This window comes from Callospermophilus lateralis, chromosome 3, assembly GCF_048772815.1.
Source record: "Callospermophilus lateralis isolate mCalLat2 chromosome 3, mCalLat2.hap1, whole genome shotgun sequence".
Taxonomy (NCBI): Eukaryota; Metazoa; Chordata; class Mammalia; order Rodentia; family Sciuridae; genus Callospermophilus; species Callospermophilus lateralis.
The window spans coordinates 139,351,931-139,374,119 of NC_135307.1; the positions used below are offsets into that span (position 1 = coordinate 139,351,931).

The 22,189-nt window shown below is 33.6% G+C and overlaps 1 protein-coding gene across 2 annotated transcripts in view; it reads left to right on the top strand.

The window, feature by feature from the left end:
• The window catches only part of Chd2 (chromodomain helicase DNA binding protein 2), a 127,078-nt gene that overhangs the window by 44,594 nt on the left and 60,295 nt on the right, over positions 1–22,189 (top strand). For both annotated transcript variants that reach the window (XM_076851398.2, XM_076851399.2), the window contains exons 11-17: positions 18–62; positions 232–410; positions 2,854–2,978; positions 4,923–5,139; positions 6,874–6,963; positions 7,709–7,899; positions 17,041–17,229. In XM_076851398.2, coding sequence (XP_076707513.1) covers positions 18–62; positions 232–410; positions 2,854–2,978; positions 4,923–5,139; positions 6,874–6,963; positions 7,709–7,899; positions 17,041–17,229 — 1,036 coding nt within the window. The remainder of the gene's footprint in view (positions 1–17; positions 63–231; positions 411–2,853; positions 2,979–4,922; positions 5,140–6,873; positions 6,964–7,708; positions 7,900–17,040; positions 17,230–22,189) is intronic.

Sequence of the window (22,189 nt, forward strand, 5' to 3'; positions counted from 1 at the left end):
TTTTGCATTTGTTTTAGCTGTGAAGACAAGTAAATCTACATTGGGTCAAACAGATTTTCCAGGTGAGCAAGAGATCTTATTTATAAACATTGTTCAGTATTTAAAAGCACTTTATGTTTTGCAGAGTATAGTTTTGCTGCACGGTGTTTCATTTGTTATGCATAAAAAGGAATGTTTTTCTCCACCTTTAATTGACAGTTGTTGATTTATCAATGTTTACATATAAAATAGCTCATACACGGAAGCCAGCACCTTCGAATGAACCTGAGTATCTCTGCAAATGGATGGGACTTCCCTATTCAGAGTGTAGCTGGGAAGATGAGGCCCTGATTGGAAAGAAATTCCAGAGCTGCATCGACAGCTTCCATAGTAGGAACAACTCAAAAACTATCCCAACAAGAGAATGCAAGGTATGGGGTTGTTTTTTTTTTTTTTTTTTTTTCCCCCCAGGGGAAAAATGTACTGATATAATGGCTTAGTGACTAGATACTAAAAGGTAATAGTATCACAAGAGTAAATGATGATTCCCATTTTGAATTGAAAGAGGATTTAGGTGTGACATAAAAAAAATAATTACAGAAAAAGCAGAGGATGAGTTGCCTAACGTGTTTGCTTTAGTAAGTAATACTTAGAAGATATAGGTACTTAGAAGGAATAGGAAGGGGGTATCTCTGTTTTAAGTTAGAAATTAAATATGTAACCTTTCTGGGCTGGAGTTGTGGCTCATTGGTAGAGTGCTTGCCTAGCATGTGTGAGGCAGTAGGTTCGATCCTTAGCACTACATAAAAATAAACAAAATAAAGACCTATCGACAATTAAAACACATATAACCTTTCTTATTCTCTTCTTTGGAATTTATTCCATCTGGAAAAGTGATATACTTGGGTTCTTAGAGTAATAAATGTAGTTATCAGACATGGGCTTTGTCTCTGAGAAATTGAGAGTCATGTAAATAGCACCACATTTCTGCCTGTGAATGTCAGCATGTTATTGCAAGTCAGGTAAGTGTGAGATAGGCTGTGGTCAGAGAAGTACAGAGGTAGAATTTGCTGAGCTTCAGTGTTCATTGAAGGAGTTTTAAGAGGAAATCATGGTGCCTGAACTGCCTATTTTTCTTGAAGAATAGATTCGTTTGTGATGGATATATTATTGGGACCCAGGGTATTGCTTTCCCATGAAAGGTACCAAGAGAAAGATATTTGCACCATGATAAGGAACTACCAGACCCCTGTGTTGGAAAGGGAGATAAATTTGAGTACATTTAGGTTTAAGTATGTGTGTCTTAACTATCTTGAAGAAAAGGAATTTTGACTTTTTTCTGTTGGTATTGGTGACTGGCTAAGGAGAGCAACAGAATAAAAGTACTATTTTATTTAGAAAGCTCACCTACTGGCAGCGTATAGGATGTTCTGGAGCCAAAAGACCCAGCTAGTTAGATATAGAAATCCATGAATGAAGAATTGGCACGAAGGCAAGGGACCTAGTGGTGACATGAAGGATTGGATGTGAGAATCATGGAGTGAGTTTGGCAGGAGTGGATGGATGTTGTTTGGAGGGTGAGAGTAAGGTGTCAGATTCCATTCATTGCCAGGTACCTGCCCTTTGGAGAGCCAAAATCATTGATACCTTATCAAAAACTGGTTAGGATTTCATATCTGTCTATCTATCTATCTATGTCTCTCTATCATCTATCTATATTTTGGTATTGGGGATTGAACCCAGGAGTCCTGTTCCACTGAAGCTACATTCCAGCTCTTTTATTTTTTTATTTTTATTTTTATTTTGATACAGGGTCTTGATAAGTTGCCCAGGCTGGTCTTCACCTTGTGATCTTCCTGCCTCAGCTTCTGAGTAGGATTATAGGTGTGCGCCACCACTTGATGTTTCTCAGAATAGGCTCTACATATAGACAAATGTCCTTAGAAAGAGGACTTTCGTGGCCAAATAACTTTGTGATGCATTTCTAAATAAATTTCTCCTGTAAATCCATACCAAAAGCACACATGGTTAAATGTTGAAAAGTAATAAGTAAAGAAATTTGCATAACTTATTTATTTACTTATTTTTGTTACCAGGGTTTGAACCGAGGGGGATTTAAACAGTGAATTACATCACCAGCTCTTTTTTATGTTTTATTTAGAGACAGGGTCTTGCCAAGTTGCTTAGATCCTCGCAAAGTTGCTGAGGCTGGCTTTGAATAAAAGTAATATCCTCCTGCCTCAGCCTCCTAAGCCACTGGGATTACAGGCATGCACCAACTGGCTAGAAATTTGTATAACTTTTGATCCATTGTTTTCTACATTGATTTGGCCACAGAATCTGCATTTTGTGCAAACCAGTGACTTGTTGGCCTTATTAGAATGCTATTTTTTCTTCAAACCTTTGGTAGTGAAATCGGCAACTTTTCCTTCAGAGAATTAAATTCCCATAGTTGGGCTACATTTCAGAATTTACAAATCCTATTATGGTAATTACAGGATTACATGTTTAGCTGCGTTTAGATAATAGACTTTCCCGTTGTTTTATACTGTTTAGAATAAGATAACATAAAGATAACTGGGAAAATAGGAGACAATGCCATAAAGTAGAGATGATGTCAAGTTGAAGAGCTCTTTAATGTTCACATACTCCTTTTAGGAAAGAAGCTAATTTCATTAAGAAATATTTTATTTCAGGATGAATTCTGGGAAATAGAGTATCAAGAAAGGGGTGGTGGAGTATAGGAGTGGTGATTCATAGGTGAGATTTGAATTTTTGTGTTTTGGTATAGAATACATTTGTGGCTAGCATTTTAACTTAGGAGCAAGGAGAAAATTTTCTCAGAGCTGGGCCTTGTTAATTTTTGTTTTTCAGGCCCTGAAGCAAAGACCACGATTTGTAGCTTTAAAGAAACAGCCAGCATATTTAGGAGGGGAAAATCTGGAGCTCCGAGATTATCAGCTAGAAGGTCTCAACTGGCTTGCTCATTCCTGGTGCAAGTAGGTTGAAAATATGTTTGACGTTTTGTTTACTGTTTTTCATTTCTTTATTGTTACCCTAATTACTAAGAGCTGGGGACCCATGTATCCTTAAGAATTTAACAATGAACAAAGACAGACATGGCTTCTCTGTCCTTGTGGAATGTACAGTGTGAAAGTATCTTTAATTCTGATGTACATCCCATCCCCTATATGCCAACTCAGATTTTCTTAATTATTTTATACTAAGGCAGAAATCCTTATTTCAGAGTTAAACTACAATTGAAAAATAAATACTTGTAAATTTTTTCTCAGTGCTGAAAAGATGATTTTTAGTTATAGAGATACTTTTACAGTGACTGTTTCCTGAGTGAGCCACTTTCTACACTTTGTTCTGTAAAATATAATACAATATTTAATATTCAGTTAAAAAAATCAGATATCTCAAGGAATTTCAGTTCATATGTCTGAGAATGTGGGTCTGATAAAAACATTCTAATGGCTTGAAAATGATTTTCCTTTCAGAGGAGAGTGCTTCCTGATCTTTCTACAGCATCGGTAAAAACTTAGATGGAGCCTTAAGAAATTTTATGTCTGACATTTTTATTTTTCAGTTGAGGGCTCTTAGGAGCAAATGTGTCGTGTACTTTGTCCAAAGTCCCAAAATGTTTTTTGTACAGTCTTTGGACAGCCTTTTTAAAAACTTCAAACCGAAGAATTAAAAACCAACTGCAAAGGACCCAAGCAGCTGTTAGGCCCTGGTTCTAGGAGTATTTAAGTAATGTCATATTTTGGTCTGATTTCAGAAAAACAGGTGAATCAGTTCAAATATACTTTAGTCTGTGTATGTCGACAGTGGCAGTTTGTTAGGAAAAGAAATAGTGGAGAAGCTTAACCCTGCTTCCTATTCAATATTGTGGAAAGGTGAGGAAAGTGAGAGGGAAATTAAATCAAGGAATATACTCTGTCTAAACTATATAGAAAATTGGTGTATCTGAGATTTCAGAGGTATGCTTCTTCATTCTTTGTCTCAGTGTGGTCTACTTTGTTCTTTTCTGTACTTTCCTTCTAAAACTAGCTACTCTGTAGCGGAGGACAGTGTATTAAATTTTTTTTTTCTTGGTCAATTAAATGTCTTGTTTTCTATTCAGTGAAGTTGCCTTGAACCTGTTTATTACTTTTAATCCTCTCTGGTTCATTGGTTAAGCATATATATGTACAAACCATAGGTGGCCTTATTGTAAAGAACCTTTTAATAATATTTGCAACCTTTTTATCATACACAGATTTCCTGCCAGATGGGCTACTTTCTATTTGCCAAACATACTTTCCTAACTGTAGCCATTTCTTCAATTCCCCCCCCCCCCCTTTTAATACCCTATTAAAATCCAGGCAATTTCTTAGAGCAGTATTTCTTAAACTATGGTCTAAGGAACACCTGCATTAGAATTTCCAAAGGTGCTTGTTCAAAAGAGAGAATTCTGATTCCTTTCTTGGATAAAGTCACTTAGTAGGGGTAGGTGAGGTTCAGAAATCTGATCTACAGCTTACCCCTTACTTAGACTGTGGTGTATTTAAAATAAGACCTGTGCACTTGCAGCATGTTGGATTAGGGAATAGTATATGTTTTGTTAACCCAGGAGCATGTAGAAGAATAGTGTGGGTAATTTGAGCTAAGACATGTGAGTGGCAGACTGTAGGATTCACCAGTAGTGGCTATAACTGGTCTGCTTGTATTTTCTGTTTATGGGATGCAAATATAAACTTATATGTGTGTATAAGTTCCGCCTTCTCTATTAACGGGAAAATAATTATATTATTTAAGGAAGGTAATGTAATTCATAATCCTAACTGCAAAATAAAGAACGTAGTCTGACCAGGCATTCATAGTAGTTCACATCTTGAATGTACTATAAATTATTTGAACTAATGGTTGCCTTGTTTTTACTTTTTTCTTTTCTGCAGAAATAACAGTGTAATTCTTGCTGATGAAATGGGCCTAGGAAAGACCATCCAGACCATATCATTCCTGTCCTACCTGTTCCACCAACACCAGCTGTATGGACCCTTTCTTATAGTCGTCCCTTTATCCACCCTCACCTCATGGCAGAGGGAGTTTGAAATCTGGGCACCAGAGATTAACGTAGTGGTTTACATAGGTGACCTGATGAGCAGAAATACGGTGTGTAAACAAAAAGCGTTGGGATAGAATCTGTGTTATAAATGTATATTGGACATTGATCTAAACCCATTGTAGGTCAGGACTTAGGGAAAATTATTATTGTGACACTGTGCTATATTCCTAATATTAGGAGTTTTGTGTACAACAATAAAGGCAGCTCAGATATTCTTTGAAACATATGATTTGTGTTTAAGGAAGTGAAACAGTAAATACATGAATGAGAACTTATCTGTATTTGAGTGTTATTTTTCTTCTCTGTTCTTTTTTATACCTTTAAGATACAAGATTACAAAATAGAGTTGATATGTTATAGATAAAGTTAATATTGTTTGAGTAGAGATACATTCCTGAAAATAGTCATGTTCTTAGAATTTGTTTCCTGACCTTTTCAAATGGTGAGGTTATATAACTTACAAAGAAGAAGTAAATTCAAAGGATATTTTAGGGTTGCAGAAATGAGAATATTTTGCTAGCAAATTTGATATTGAGTGTCATGAATTTAGAACACAGTGGCAGATTTGTTTTTGCTCAGCAGATCTTTCCTTCATAATAGCTAACTTTTAAAAAAGCATGTGCAAGGCCTTGTGTGGGTTTTATGTATATTACCTGTAACCTTTGTGATAGTCTTTCCAACTGACTCAAGAAACATTAACCCAGAGAAGACTTGTTCTTAGACTAGCTAGAATATGGCAGAATTGGAGATGGGACACAGATGTATCTGGTCCCAGAGCTTTCGTCTTTTACTACTATATGTAAACTTGTTTTGGGGGAGATCCCTTATAGTAAGAGCAAGCCATTAGGAATCCTCAAACATTTTAGATGTGTGCTATAATCACATAGTCATGCTTTCAAATTTATATTTATTAAATACTTTCATTAAAATTGCCTAACTTATAAACCCTAGCAGATTTCATTGGGTTGATTTTGACTAAAAATATAGTAGTTGTTAGCTTTGTTAATTTATTTGTTAACTATTAAAAGAGAAAAAGAACGTTGTGCAAAACAGCTTTAAACACTGTTTCTAAGGATGAAGGTAAACAAAGAAAGTGAACTGAAAGATTGATGAGTTAGTGAAGTGTTCTTTGGTCTTTTTTTCTGTTTGGTGGTGATCCTCCTGCAAGCACTCATTGTTCAGATTGCTGGTTTCCAACTTGACAAACTGCAGGAACTTTATCTTTAGTCATTGTGTTTGCTGAATGGTCATACTTCTATGCAGATATGTTAGTTTTTGTGTTCCTTTACATTGACATTATTTCCTATTCATGGTAAATTATATTTTCATCCTGTAAGACTCCCTTTTCTTTTTCTTGGGGTACACATATCTCTATTTTATGATAAAATGAAATTTTTATAGAGCTAGAAGTTAGAATTTGTTTTACTTTTTAAAGTATTGCCCTACACAAAGAATAACTAAATGGCTCTTCTTTTAAAAAATTTTAGGGATCTGGGAACTCTCTATTGCTGATGAATTAAATGAATTTTCTTTGACAAATATGTCTTAGTCAGTTTATTTAAATTCTGACAATAAAGTTTTTACTGCTTAGTGATCCATGTTTTAATTTTCTTACTGTTTATACTTTGGTTTCTTATATCAGAATGTATTGGCTATTTACTAAATTCTGATCAGATTTGTTTTTTTTATTTGACATGTTTCTATTGCATCTGTCATATGACTTGTATGATTTAAAAAGGTAGAAGCAGAAATTGTGTCTTAATTGCCATTTTCTCTTATAGATACGGGAATATGAATGGATTCATTCTCAAACCAAAAGGCTCAAGTTCAATGCACTTATAACAACATATGAGATCCTTTTAAAAGATAAGGTGTGTAATTGATACTTAAGAGGCTAAATCTTGTTTAGTTTGACTTGTCCAAATATTAGTGCCTTTAAACTCCCACTTGTCATATTATTTTTTGTGCTGCCAAATGAAAAAAACTTTCTCAAAGAATATTAAGGTTATAAGTAGAAAGCAGAACTTTTAAGTTGAAGGGGAATTTAGGTTGCTATTTTGAGCATTTCCCATCATATCATTGTTGGAAGTATTTTTCTAGAAATGTCTGAGGAAAATTAAGCTCTTAAAATATCTCCTGTGTATATTACTGAGAGGTTTATATGTTAATAGTAAGTACAAATAAATTCAATCTGGTGACTTCTGTGCTTCAAAATTGGGAAGGTAATTAATTAGGCAAGAAAACAATCTTAATTAAAAAAATGCAAAATCATGGTTTTTATTTTATTTTTGCTCAGCATACCAATTTTTTTTTTTTTGGGGGGGGTGAGGGGGGACATGCAGTAAGAGTACCTGCTGTAAGAGATCTACCTTTACTTTTTAGCTGATATACTCTTTTGAGTAGATACCAATCTGGAAACTAAGAGAATAAATGGAAGAGGCCTAAATCAGTGAAGAATAAATGTGTCTGAGAGTCCTATTATATATTAAGACTGAAGAATAAATGTGTCTAGCTACACCTTTGTGATGGTATTTGTACAGAGATGATTAACACTTTGAAAGCATTTTTGGGTTCCTTTCTGACTTGGTGGCTCGTTGTGTTTTGTTTCTACTTTAGACTGTGCTGGGCAGTATTAACTGGGCCTTTCTGGGAGTGGATGAAGCCCATCGGTTGAAGAATGATGACTCTTTATTATATAAAACTCTGATTGATTTCAAGTCCAACCATAGGCTCCTGATTACGGGAACCCCTCTTCAGAATTCCCTCAAGGAGCTCTGGTCCTTGCTGCACTTTATTATGCCGGAGAAGTAAGCTCCTTCCTGTGTATTTCAAAAGATGCTAGAATGTCTGAAATGCTAATGCTTTTTAACATTCTTAAAGGCCTTAGGGGTATAGTTTTGGGGAAAGCAAAGCATTAAACTGAGGCAGGAGTTTTTATTATAAAAATCTTTATAAGTGATAGAAGGCTGAAGCATGGTGGTGCATGCCTGTAATCCCAGGGATTGAGGCTGAGGCAGGAGAATTGCAAATTCAAGTCCAGCCTCTGCAACTTAGACCCTGTTGCTAAAATAAGTAGATAAAAAAGTAAACAAGTAATCAATCAGACTGGGAATGTATCTCATTGGTAGAGTGCCTCTGGATTTAATCCCAACCCTGCCCCAAAGCAGTAGAGGATATAGAAATTAGCTTGTCAAAGAAGAAAGCATATTATCTACTAAAAGGTCAAATTAAAGCATTTGGGAAATAATTGTTAGATAGGAAACAATCAGACCTTCTTAATATTGTTATAAGATAGTAGAATAGAAATCAAGTATATAATGTACAGAATCTGACAAGCATTACAACAGATTTTGAATTTAAATCTCTTTATTTTTCTTGTGGTACTGGGGATTGAATCCAGGGCCTTGCTTATGCAAAGCAAGCAGTCTACCACTGAGCTTCATCCCCAGGCCTTTTAATTTTTTTATTCTGAGCGTGTTTTAAGTTTCCTAGACTGGCCTCCAGCTTATGTTCCTTCTATGTCAGGCTCCTGTGTAGCTGAAATTACAGGTGTATACACTTTCATTCCTGCTTAAATCTAAATTATTGATAATAGACATAAGCTTTAGGTCATATTCAATTATTAACTTATTAAAGAATTGTGGAATGTCCCTATTGGAAAATTTTTTATAGGAGAGGTATGCACATTTCATAAAACTTAACTAATGGTGGTATTAAGTGATACTTAGAATGAAATCTAAACTTATTACTCTAATTTTGGAGACTTCTACTCAATTTGGCCACTCTGACTCATAATACTTGTTCCATTCCTCATTATGCTTCAGCTAGTATAGCCATCTTCTGTCCCTTAAACATGCGAAGCCATTATTCTTTTGTCTTGTTTGGAGTGATGTTTTTCCTTTACATGCAGCTACCTTAATATTTTTGCTTCATTTTTTATAACTGCCTTCTTTCAGAGCTCTTCTTCAACTACCTGACTTCAAGTACCCTATAAGGCATCTTGTCTTCCCTATCCTGTTTTATTTTCTATATAGCATCTCTTTGTCTCCTGTCATTAAAATATGCATGCAAAAATACTAGGGATCCTGTTTGCCTATATTCATTGCTGGTGTAAACTGTCCAGAATAGTACCAGAAGCCAGTCAACAGTTAATACATGTGCTTTTGGAAAGTAAATGCTCCACATATATATTTTAACTCAGAAAAGATTTGAATGTCTACTGTGTGCCATACACTGAGCAAGGCATTTGAACTATCTAATGAAAACCATCAAAATGGTCCCTTTTCCTACGTGTCATTTACTTTAATTTTAAATCAGAAATTTTATTGAGATATAATTTTAATACCATATAGTGAGTATAGTGTTGTATTCAATATTTAGAGTTGTCTCTCAGCTTAATTGAGGGTTAGAGCATTCATTAAAGTTCATAAAAGTTCCTTCTTTCCTAAGTTTATCTTACAGATAAACTTTTATCTCTAAAGATAACCCTTTTATTGAGGTTTCATGTATGTGGAATCCTATCATGTAGTCTTTCTTTCTCTCTCTTCCTTTTTTATTTAAACATGACAATAGACTTGTATTTTGTCATCATACATATGTGGAGTATAATTATCCATTCTTGTGGTTTTACATGGTGTGTAGTTATACTGGTCATGTATTTACTGTATGAACATAGGAAAGTTATGTCTGATTCATTCTACCCCTGTCTTTCCCATTCTTATTCTCCCCTGTCCAATTCGGTGAAACTCCACTCCACCCTACCTGCCTATTCTGAGTCAGCATCTGTATATCAGAGAAAATATTCAGCCTTTTTTTGGGGGGTTGACTTATTTCATTTGACATGAGAGTCTCCAGTTCCATCCATTTACTGGAAAATGCTACTAATATGTAGTCTTTTTGTTTTTGGACTTCTGTCATTTGGCATGTCATTTTGAAATTCATCCATGTCCTAGTTTTTCTCTTTAATTGGGTAATAATTTTTCATCATAGGCATATTCAATCACCAGTTGGTGGGATATTTTGGATATTTTTTTCTTTGTGTGGACTTGTGTTTTTTCCCCCCTTTGTTAAGATACTTTTGAGTGGAATTGCTGGGTTGCTTGAAAAGTTTCCATTAACTTTTTATTTCTTAAACCTTTTTATTATTTTTATATGGTACTGAGGATTGAACCCAGTGCCTCACATATGCTAGGCAAGCACTCTATCACTGAGCCACAACCCCAGCCCCTCCATTAACTTTTTAGAAGGTACCATGTTATTTTCCATTGACCATACTATTCTAATTTCTACCAGATATGTTTGAATGTTTTAGTTTCTCTCTATTTTCACCAATGCTTAGGTTTTTTTCAGTCTTTTATTCTAGACATTCTGGTGGTTTTGCATCTTGTTGTTTTGACTTAAATTTCAAAATGACTAATAATGTTGGACATTTTTTTGTTGTTGTTAGCTATTCATGTATCTTTAGAGAAAAGTCTAATCAAATTATTTGCTATTTCTGAACAATTGGATTATTTTATTATGAATTAAAGTGTTTCTTTTAAAATTCTGTGTAACTTATCAATGCATGATTTGCATCTAAGACAGATTTGTCTGATGAAAGATCACAGTCTCTTTCTAGACATTTTAATTCTCATGTTATGTCCCATTTTGGGTTACTTTTTGTTTACAGTGTGAAGTTCTTTTTTTTTTTTTTTTTTTTTTTTGGCAGAGGAATCTGGAAAAATGTTCTAATATTGGTTGTTGTAAAGAATATTTTTTTCTCTCTAAGTTTCTTTGTTTTTGTTGAAAATTAGTTGAGACTATAGTAATAATTTATTTCTGCTGTTTAATTAATACATATTTCTGCTCTTGGCCAATATCATATTGATTAGTTTAGCTTTATGCTACTTCTTAAAATGGAGAAATATGAGTTTGAGTTTCATTTTTTTTTTTTTCCAAAATTACTTTGGCATTCAACTTTTTAGGATCTGTTTGTTAATAACCTGCTGGAATTTTAGTGTGCATTATGTTGAATCTTATATCAGTTGAGTAGAATTATTTATAATATTGAGTCTTCTAATCCATGATCACAGGAAGGGAAGCTTTTAATTTACTTAGATCTTCTATAATTTTTCTTGATAGCATTTAGTACTTTTCAGTGTACAAGTCTTATGCTTTTGTTAAATTTATTCCTTCTTAATGTTGATTGCATTTTAGGTGTAATTGTTTTCTTAATGTTATCCTGATTCTATTTGAGGATAGAATTATAGTTAAAAGTTTGTATATTGATCTTGGATTTTTTAAACTTTGTAACTATTTCCATTAGATTTTGTTTATTTATTCATTTAGTCTTTGGTTATTTTTATGTGTATTTTCAGGATATCTTCATTGTTACACTTTTCCAATGTGGATGTTTCTTTTTTTTTGATACTGGGAATTGAACCTAATGGTGCTTTACCACTGAGCTACACTCCCAGTCTTTCTTACTTACTTAAAATCCGGGGGCGCTTAACCACTGGGTCACATCATCAGCCCCTTTTCAAAAAACTTTTGAGACAGGATCTCAGTAATTTGAGCTTCACTGAGATGGTAAGGCTGGCTTTGAACCTGAGATCCTCCTGCCTCAGCCTTCCAAGTCACTGGGATTAGAGGTGCATCACCATGGCCACTATTTGGCTGCTTTTAAAATCTTGTTTTACCTTAATGTACTGTCTAAAAACCCTCCATTTTGAGTAGAATTGGTGTTTATCTCTAGCAGGAGGTTAGCTATAGATATTTTGCAGGTACCTTTTATCAGGTTGAGTAAGTATTCAGAGTTTTTGAGAATTTTGATATTGTATGTTGGGTTTTGTCAAATGCCCTTGTGTATGTGTTTGTCTACTGAGATACCAATGTGATCTAATTTTTTCTCTATTCTTCCTATATGGCAGAATATGTTAGTTACTCTTCATATATTATACTGACTTTCTAGCATAAATCTGATTTGATATTTAATATGTGTTCCAGTATTCAGTGTATTAATACATTGTTAAAGATTTTATCTGATTTTGAATTGTGTATAGTTTTTTTTTTTTGTGTGTGTGTGTGTTTGTGTGTGAGAGAGAAATCTTTTAGTATCAGGATCATAGAATGAATTGGAAGTGTTACATTCTTCTCTGTTTTCTAAAGAGAATTTTTTAAGTTTGGTGTTATTCTTTAAATATTTGGTAGAATTTACCAGTTTAGCCATTTGGACTTCTTTGTGAAAAAATCTTTAATGACTTATATTCTAGCTATATTCTTTCTTATGTTTTCTGTATCTTCTTTTTTTTTTTTAAATTAATTTTTATTGTAGGTTGTTCAAAACATTACATAGTTCTTGATATATCATATTTCACACTTTGATTCAATTCTGTATCTTCTTGATTCAATTTTTCTTTCTAGGAGTTTGATCTTTTTATTTAACTTCCTATTTTGTTGGCATATTTATAAATAAATATGTTTATGCCAACAAATAAAATTTGTTGGCATAAAGTTATAGTATTCTGTTATTATACTTTTAATTTTTGAAGATCAGTGAGCAAAATTTTTAATTTTGTTAATTTCTGGAATTTCTTAGTCATTTTTAGCTGAGGATTGAATAATTTTGTTGATGTTTTCAAAAAACCAATCTTTGGCTTCATTTGTATTTTAAAAAATTATTATTTTTTTCCTATTTTATCTGATTATTCCCTTCCTTTGCTTGTTTTTTTACTTTATTTTTTTTCTCTTAAGGTGCAGCTTGATATTGATTTAAGATCTTTTCCACAGTTAGTTGTTTGAAAGTTTAAGTGTACTCTCTTCAGTGCTTTAGCTGCATCCCAATAAATGTTATCTTGTTTTTAGTTTTTATTCAGTGTCATCTATTTGTGATTTAAAAAAAATATATTTTTAGTTGTAAATGGACACAAAACCTTTATTTACATATTTATGTGGTACTGAGACTCGAACCCAGTAACTCACATGTGCTATGCAAGTGGTCTACCACCAAGCCACAATCCCAGCCCTATTTGTGATTTCTTTGATGTATTTTTTAAAAAAGTTCTTTTTAAAAGATTGTTGTTTCCAAATATTTAGTTACGGACTTTCCAAATAGTGAATCTTTGAATGTTTTGGGCAGGATAATTTTTTTCATGAGGGTTGTCATTTGCATTGTATGATGTTAAGCAGTACCCCTGGCCTCTACACACTATATGCCAGTAGTAATTCCTCCTTGGTATAATGATAGCCAAAAACATCTCCAGACCTGGGGGTGGAGGGGGTACTTGCCACCAGTTGAGAACTGCTATGGTTGAAGGGTTCCTGATGATGTCTTCCAGGCTGTCCTATCATATTGTGTCCTACCTACCCCTTCTTTTTTGGGGGGTGGGGGTTGCATGAACTAAGGATTGAAACCAGGGGCACTTAATCACTGAGCCACATCCCACATCCTTTTTATTTTTTTATTTTGAGACAGGATGTTGCTGAGTTATTTAGGACCTTGCTAAGTTGCTGAGGCAAGCTTTGAATTTCCGATCCTCTGCCTCAGTCTCAAGCTCAGCCTCTTGAGCTCTTCGGATTATAGGTGCACACCACCGTGCCTAGCATGCACCACCGGGATGCTTTTTTTCCCTCCCTAGAGCTCTGAGAGTCAGTAGTGGTCACTCTCTCTCTCTCTTTTTTTAAATATTTGTTTTAGCCATAGGTGGACACAATAATTTTTATTTTTATTTTATGTGGTGCTGAGGATCGAACCCAGTGATTCACACGTGCTAGGTGAGCGCTCTACCACTGAGCCACAACCCAGCCCAGTAGTCACTCTCTTGAAGACAGACAGTTGCTTCAGTCTCTTTTTAAAGTATTCTGGGGCTAGGGCTGTAGCTCAGTGGCAGAGTACTTGCCTGCCATGCATGAGGCACTGGGTTCAATCCTTAGCACCACATAAAAATAACAAACAAATAAAATAAAACCATTCTGTCCCATCTACAACTACAAAAAATTTTTTTTTTTTAATTTGCTATATATTCTTTAACAGGTACCCTATCCTTCACATATAAATTTTTTTTAATAAAAGTTTGTTTTTATATAAGATGAAGGTTTAAAAAAATTAGAAATAGGAGAGTTTATCAATTATTAGTTTTTAATCTTTCTAAAATGGGTAAGAAATTTTATGCATATTAAACCAATTTTTTATCATTCTTTCATATTGATCTTTTTGATACATGATACATATTTAGTCTCTTATTACTAATAAGAATATGATCTTTAGATTATAAAAATATGTCTTATACTATATAACTAATAAGTGGATGGAACAAGGCCAACTCCCTTTGAACTTCAGACTCTAAGAGGAAAAAGTACTTTCTTCACAATACCATTAAGGCCGCCTACATAGTAGGAATTATGAGGCACAGTGGTAACATCCCTGCTTGGTGTTTTTGTTTTTAAATATTTATTTTTTTTTAGTTTTAGGTAGACACAATATCTTTATTTTTATATTTTTGTGGTGTTGCGGATTGAACCCAGTGCTTCATGCATAATACTAGGTGAGCACTGTACCACTGAGCCACAACCCCAGCACCCCATGCTTGCTTTTTAGGAGTAGAATGTGGTATGTAGTTTCTAGCAAGGAATACTTACTAGGGTTTGCTTTTGTATACCTGACTGCTGACGTGGATCATAAGGATTTGGGCTTCTTTTGTTGCGTGTCCATCATATTCCACCCATTATTGGCTATGTTTTTTGGGGAAAAATCATATGTCCTGCTTTTGTAATTAAAGAGGAATTTTGAGTTGATTTTTCTGCTAGATATTTATTATCATTCAGGTAATATGTTTAGAGTTTTGAGCTGAATCATTTATGAAGTAATGCATTGGAGTTAGGCATACAGTTATTTTTTTTTCCCTGTGGAATAGATCTTTGTTCTTTGAAAATTTTGTTCTCAAAACACTACAGTAACCAATTTTTAAAAAGTGTTCAAGGTCTTGATAATTAAACAAAAATCATTTCTACTTCTGTGAGAGAAAAGTTAAGCACAGAAGTTGATAGCAGGGATGTCTCTAAAATAATCTCTAGATATGATATAGAGCCATGCATTCACAGTTATGATCTTATATTTTGGAACATATGATAATTATCATTGCAAAGCAGCAAACTTTCTTAAAGTTTCTTTTTTTTTTCCCCCCTTAAAGGTTCTGATAGTAAATAAATTTTTGCCTGTGGGCCATACAGTTTATGTCATAATTATTCATCTCTGTTGTTTAGAGGGAAAGCAACCATGGACATTTCACAAATTTATGGATGATATGTATATATCCTCAGTATGTGTAGCTAAAAAAATTGTATCTCATAACAACCCCTTTACTACAATAAGAATACAGTAGCCATATAAAAATATTTGTTGCCTAAAATAGTAGGAAGTAAATCTTATAATGGTTATGCTTAATTTTTTAGACTACCATAATTAAAATAATAATCATTTAATGAAATTAGCTTTTTGAAATGATCTCCCAGGTATTTAGAAAATGACCTGATAGTAACTATTCTACTGATTTTCAGTCACTTGGCACATTTTGTATGTGATATATCATGTCCACCACTATGATATTCATTTTATGTTAAATGTTCTTATTAGTTTTAAAAATTTATAACATTGATATTAATAATTGAGTTTTATTAGTTTTAATTCCTCATTTATTTTATTTTGTTCTTGAAACATTTAACTTAGGTTTATACTCTTGTTCGTCTAATAAGTGTTTTGGATTTATGCTACAAGAGAATATTTTGTTTACTTCCCTGAAGATATTTCAGTCTTTGCCAAATGTAGTTAAGGCTGATAATTGGTCTACCTAGCAGTACCTGAAGAAGTGCTTGGCTATTTAAGAGTTCAGAAATGACAATGGACTATTGAGACTGTCATGTCGGTTGTCGTGTTGGTGTGCAGTGTCTCTGACTTCTGTCCTCCCAGATGGCATATGCTTTTGAGTTCTGTTTAATGTTGGTTACCTGGTTTGGGCTGTCTGACATTTGACTGGTCTCAGCAGAACAGCCCACTGGTGTCATACAACAGGTGTTAGGACAGTGGTTCAGCTTCCAAGTCTAGCTTCAGTAAATGAACATTGTGCCTTTACCTGTGCAATTCAGTCTATACAGAACCAAGCTGATTTTTTTCAAGAGCTTCAATGGTTCTGTAGTGGAGAGATAAAGCACATAATCTTCATGAAATAAATTTCCCTCATTTTTTATTTTTGAAAGTAGTGATAATGTCCCATTCTGGATTTCTGCAACAGATCCTTTAGTAGATTAAGATTTATATATGAGAAACTTTTATTTGTAGCATTTAGGTAGGATGAGTGCACTATCTGAATTCACTAATGAAATATGTCCCCAAGTTCTGTTAGTATTAAAGGTGGATTACTTACTGATTTTCATGTCTTTTTTATATTCTTGCTTATTATCATTATAATGCATTAACTTTTTAACCTGTATTGTGAAGATTATTGATAAAAGTTATGTAACTTTTACCTTTGAGCAGTAACTTACTATAATAGTATTGCCATTAATTGTTTTTTATCTCTGCATTTATTTCCCCAAGAAGTTGTAGCTTATCAAAAGATAGTTATTGATTAATTGTTTTGTGTAACATTTCATGAGAATAACTTATGTTTACTAACATTGTAAGTGAACGATCTACCACAATATTTTATAAACTGTTGATTGAATCTGAGGAATTAGAAATCTGCTATTATCCAGTGTAGACTGATAGAATCAAATCAGTTGATTTTCCTTGTCCTTTTTTGTTCAAGAGATAGTTGATGGGTAGAATTTGTCTTTCTTTGTGGGAAAGATTCATTTTGTTTTAACAGTTTTTTTTTTTCTTTTTCCATTTGATTTCTTGTAGAAGAAATTTTAGTTGTAAAAATTATCTCTTATCTTTCTGTAACTAAGCAAAAATATGATCATTATGTCCATAGGTTTGAATTCTGGGAAGATTTTGAAGAAGACCATGGAAAGGGAAGAGAAAATGGCTACCAGAGTCTTCATAAGGTGCTAGAGCCTTTCCTTCTCCGGAGAGTCAAAAAAGATGTGGAGAAATCCCTTCCTGCCAAAGTGGAACAGATTCTCAGAGTAGAGATGTCGGCCCTTCAGAAACAGTATTACAAGTAAGCAAGTTTTTTTTCTGGATTAGGCCGTAAGTGATGGAGATCAGGACTGTGAAGCCATTAGATAGATATTTGACAAATAATTTGTGTTTTTTTAACCCCTGAAGCCACATTATAGATTAAGTCGAAATTTATATTTGGTCAGAAAAGAGGTATTCTTGCTTTTTTTTCTTGTCGGAGACCAGCTCCAACAGGGGGTCTCAGGAGACGAACGGATGGTGAGGAGTCGGCGAAAGAGGGGTGGAGAAACAACACAGACACCAAAGTGCAGGTGTTGATCCCAATCTTTACTTGTGAAGTTGATCATATATACTTTTTATTTTGGCAGGCTCACAGTACTTTGTGCTTACAAAACAGGAATCATTATTCAAAGAAACAAAATATTACCTAGCTACAATCAGAATAGAAGAATGTATCTTGGCTTATGCATAAGCAAACATTTGTACTTTCAGTTGGAGTTTTGCTTTGAGCTGTTTCTGCTTAGTTAACTTTTAATAATAGTTACAAATGTCCCAAACTATTGGCCTATACCTTGACTATTCTTTCTTGACTTACTGACTGGAACTGGTGCCATGGTTATGGCAAGTGGTTGACTTGTTATTAATTTTAATCAAACAAGAGTAAGAGCACAAACCATTGTGCACAGGAACAAGAACAAGTTGCCCAGTACTAAGCACTAATCTGTCTTCTTAACATTAATTTTTCTTCTCTAGATTTTAATTTAATTTCTCAAAAACTTCCTTGACAGGAATACAGTGAGTTTTTCATTAGACATTAACAATTTACACTCCACAGCTGAATCATTGCATTTAGAGCAAACAGATCTATTCTTTAGAAGTAGTTGCATTAATTGGGAAAGTCATGTTTTTTCCTTCATACTTAATGGTCATATGAGAAATCACAACTATACTTATTAAAGGAATACAAAAACAAATCAGCCCATTCCCAGAAACATACTGCGCTCCTCCAGAGGATGGACACCTTGCGCCATCCACCTCAGTAGGGCCTTGCCATTGCCTGAGTCGGGAGGGGCGCAGCATTTTGTATGTGAGAATTTGCAGTTTTTATCATGTAAGTGGTCTGAAGTATATGTTCATTCTTCATATTACCCCCCCCCTTACCAATAGACACAAGTAAATATTTATTTGTAATTATTTCTTTTCTCTGTCACTTATTAAATTATTTATTAACCTTCTACAAAGTGCTTGGCTACTAGTTACAGGGAACATGAAAATAAATGGAATATGTGCCTGCCAGAATCCTTGTTGTGATAGGGAATGTAGACAAGAGACAGATATTTAGAGCACACCATTGTTCACCAATGGAGGTGTAAGTTGGGGCTTGTGAAGGTTCATAAAAAGCTCTGACCATTTTGCTATAGGGTGAATATTTGATCATTCTAGCATTCCAAATGACACAAGCAAGTTATATATTTGGTTTAGTCTATAATACCTTAAAACCAAAATAATGGATCTTGGGACAGAGGTCAATATATAATGTGCTTGTAATAGGCTTTAAGATTTTAATTTTTTAAAATTATTATCTGACTTTTTTCTTTTTGTTTTCTTTTTCTTTTTCTTTTTTTTTTTTTTTGGTGGTGGTTCTGGGGATTGAACCAAGGGCCTCCTAAATGCCAGGCAGATGTTCTATACTTGTGCTATATTCCCAGCCCCTCATTGTGATTTTTTTAAAAAAAATCATTATTGTGGAACATTTCAAAGACATGTAAGTAGAATAGTACATACTCATGTACCCCATAATCCAGCTTTAAAAATTATTAACTCACTCCCAATATTAGTTTAGCTATCTTTTCTTGCACCTCCCCATTGTATTAAAATATATTCTATAAACATGCCATGAATGTTTCAGTGTGAACCTCTAAAAGATAAGGACTTTTTTGTTGTTGTTGCTGCTAGTTGTTACAGTACTGTAAGATAAGTCAATAATTCCATAACAGTTATTGTCCAGTAAATTTTACTTTTGCTGGTTCACACACACACACACACACACACTTGTTTGTTTGTCTTGGTATTTGCATTGCTCCATACATTATGATTGGTTTGTATATCTCTTACATTTATTTTAATTCTTTTCTTCCCTTGTTTTATCAATTTTTGTGTGAAGAAGCTGACTGTATGTTCTATAGATTTTTCTCACATCTGGATTTTGTCAATTTTAGCTCCATTGCATCATTAACATTTTCCTCTGAACTTGTGTGTTTTATACACTCATATATAAATATAGAGGCTTGATTAGATTCAGATTCAGCATAACTCTTTCTTAGAATGCAAAGGTATTTTCTTTCATGGGAGATGTCTTTCTGCTTGTGATATCAGCAGAAGAGCATTGCCTATATACATTAATTCACTTAGAGATTACAAAACAGTGTTATTCAGATTTTATCATGCTTTTCATTAAAGGTTGAATACATCTGTTAAAAAAAATAAAGTTCCCCATGTAAACTGAGGAAAAATTCAAAAGGCAGAGTAAATACTTTGGATTTTTGCCATTTTCAAAAGATATGAGTTGGCTATCTGACTCAAATTGACATAACACGAATATAGGCTTATTCCTATCTAAAATGCTTAGGACCAGAAGTGTTTCATATTTTAATTTTTTAATATTTTGCAATATTTGTGTATACATAATGAGAAATCTTGAGAATGGGTCCTAAGTACAAAAATGAAATTTTTTTGTTTTATACTTATGCATACCGTTTACATGTAGCCTGAAGGTAATATTATATGCTATTTTCAGTGAGCTTGTATTTTAACTGTTTTGTCACAAGAAGTCAGGTGTGAAGTTTTCCTTTTGTGGTGTCATAGTGGCATATAAAAATGTTTAGATTTTGGAGCATTTTGGATGTTTAATTAGTAATGCTCACCCTGTACTAGTTGCTAGCTTGGTCACTTCTGGAATGATAAAATGTTCTAGATTGATTATGTATATTTCCTCCCTTGGAACAAGTTTGGCCTTTTATCTAAGAAAATCTGCATACTGTTTTATGGGGCATGGTACTTGGATATCACAGACTGGAGTCTAGAGGTGTTATTTACAGTGTGCTGGATACTTTTGTATTTAGTACTGGGGATTGAACCCAGGGGTGCTATACCCTAGCCCTTTATTATTTTCATTTTGAGACAGGATTTCACTTAGTAGCCCAGGCTGGCCTTGAACTTAAAATCTTCATGACTCAGTCTCCTTAGTAGCTGGGATTATAGGCATGTGCTTCCACATCTGTGCTGGACAAGCATTTTCATTAATGAGAATTAGGAAGTTTGTTTTTGAAGATAAAACTACCATTACAAATTGTTTACAGTTAAAATACTACGCTTGGCCGTCTATCTGTGGGCTTAGCATCTGGGGATTCAATCAGCTATGAATCAAAATATTCAGGAAAAAATTCCATCTGTATTGAACATGTACAAACTTTCTTGTCATCACTAATTAAACAATATGGTATAAGAACTAATTGTATAGTACTTACATTATATTAGGTATTAAAAGTAATCTAGATATGATTTAAAGTATATAAGAGGATATGGATCATTATATGCAAATACTACATTTTATATCAGAGACTTGAGCATCTGTAGATACCAAAGGTACTTATATTGTACTATAGAGGTTGTATTGAATCTTATGGCTTTTATACCCATACTGAAAATCCCAGTTCTCAACTACATCAACCCAGTATATACTATCCATAACTGTGCCAGTACTACCACTTAAAATATGAATAATAAAAGTAGGTTTAAGTTTATTTGTTTATTTTAAAATATATCTCATGAGAAATGGATTCGTGTTGAACACTTGAGATGGTTTTTCTTCTGTGTGTTTAGGCCACCAATGGAATACATAGATTTACTTATTTTATTTTAGTTTTCATTTTCAGGGATCATATTGTTTTTTAATTATTTATATATAATATTTGGAATTCCAAAGACAAAGATACAAAATCTGGAATGTTCAAAGAAATCTACCTTCCATCCCTGTTCCCTCCATCCTGGTTTCTCTTTTTTCACATAATATTGTTATTTTAACATTTTAATGTGTATCTTTTTTTTTTTTAATGTCTTCATTTAAAAATACACCCATGTGCATTTTAACCTTTTAATTTCCTCCTTAGCTGTATGATAGCATACATGTATGTTTCTCTACCTTTTTTTTTTTCCACTTGAAACACTCTGTTGTAGATAATAAAGATACTTGTTTTCAGTTGCATAGTATTCCATTGTGGATCTGTAATATAGTTTATTTAGTCAGTTCCCTAGTGGTGGCATTTGAGTTGCTTTAAATACATCACTTGTATAAATAATGCTGCAGTGAAAATCTTGAGATAGATTTCTAAAAGTGTGGCTGAGAGACATGAAAGGAAATTTCACTACTCAGAAAAAGTATTTTCTTAAATATTTTTTTAGTTGTAGGTGGACACAATATTTATTTATTTTTATGTGGTGTTGAGATTTCAAACCCAGTGCCTCACACATGCAAGGCAAGTTATCTACTACTGATCTACAACCCCAGTCCCAAGGGAAAAGTATTTTAAATACTTGGGAGTTTGTGGTTACTAATTACACATGAGTATGCCTACATATGTGTATTTCTGCTCCCCTCATTCCCATTTTGAATGAGTCATACTTAAGTCATTTAGAATTTATTGTATAAAAAATACTTTTTTACAACAGATATAATGGGTACATAGCTTCTAAACTTATGGTCTATCTTAATTTATTTAACCAGTGTCTTTTTCTTACATGACCTGTTTCTAGTTTCATATTGCAATAAAGCATTTCAGTGATAATCTGTTTTCTGTGTGTGTGTGTGTGTGTGTGTGTGTGTGTGTAGAGAGAGAGAGAGAGAGAGAGAGAGAGAGAGATATCTCCTTTTATTATCCCTGTGTTCAGTGCGGTTGAAATATCAAATAGAGTAAGTAACATTTCAGTTGTGAAGATTTGAG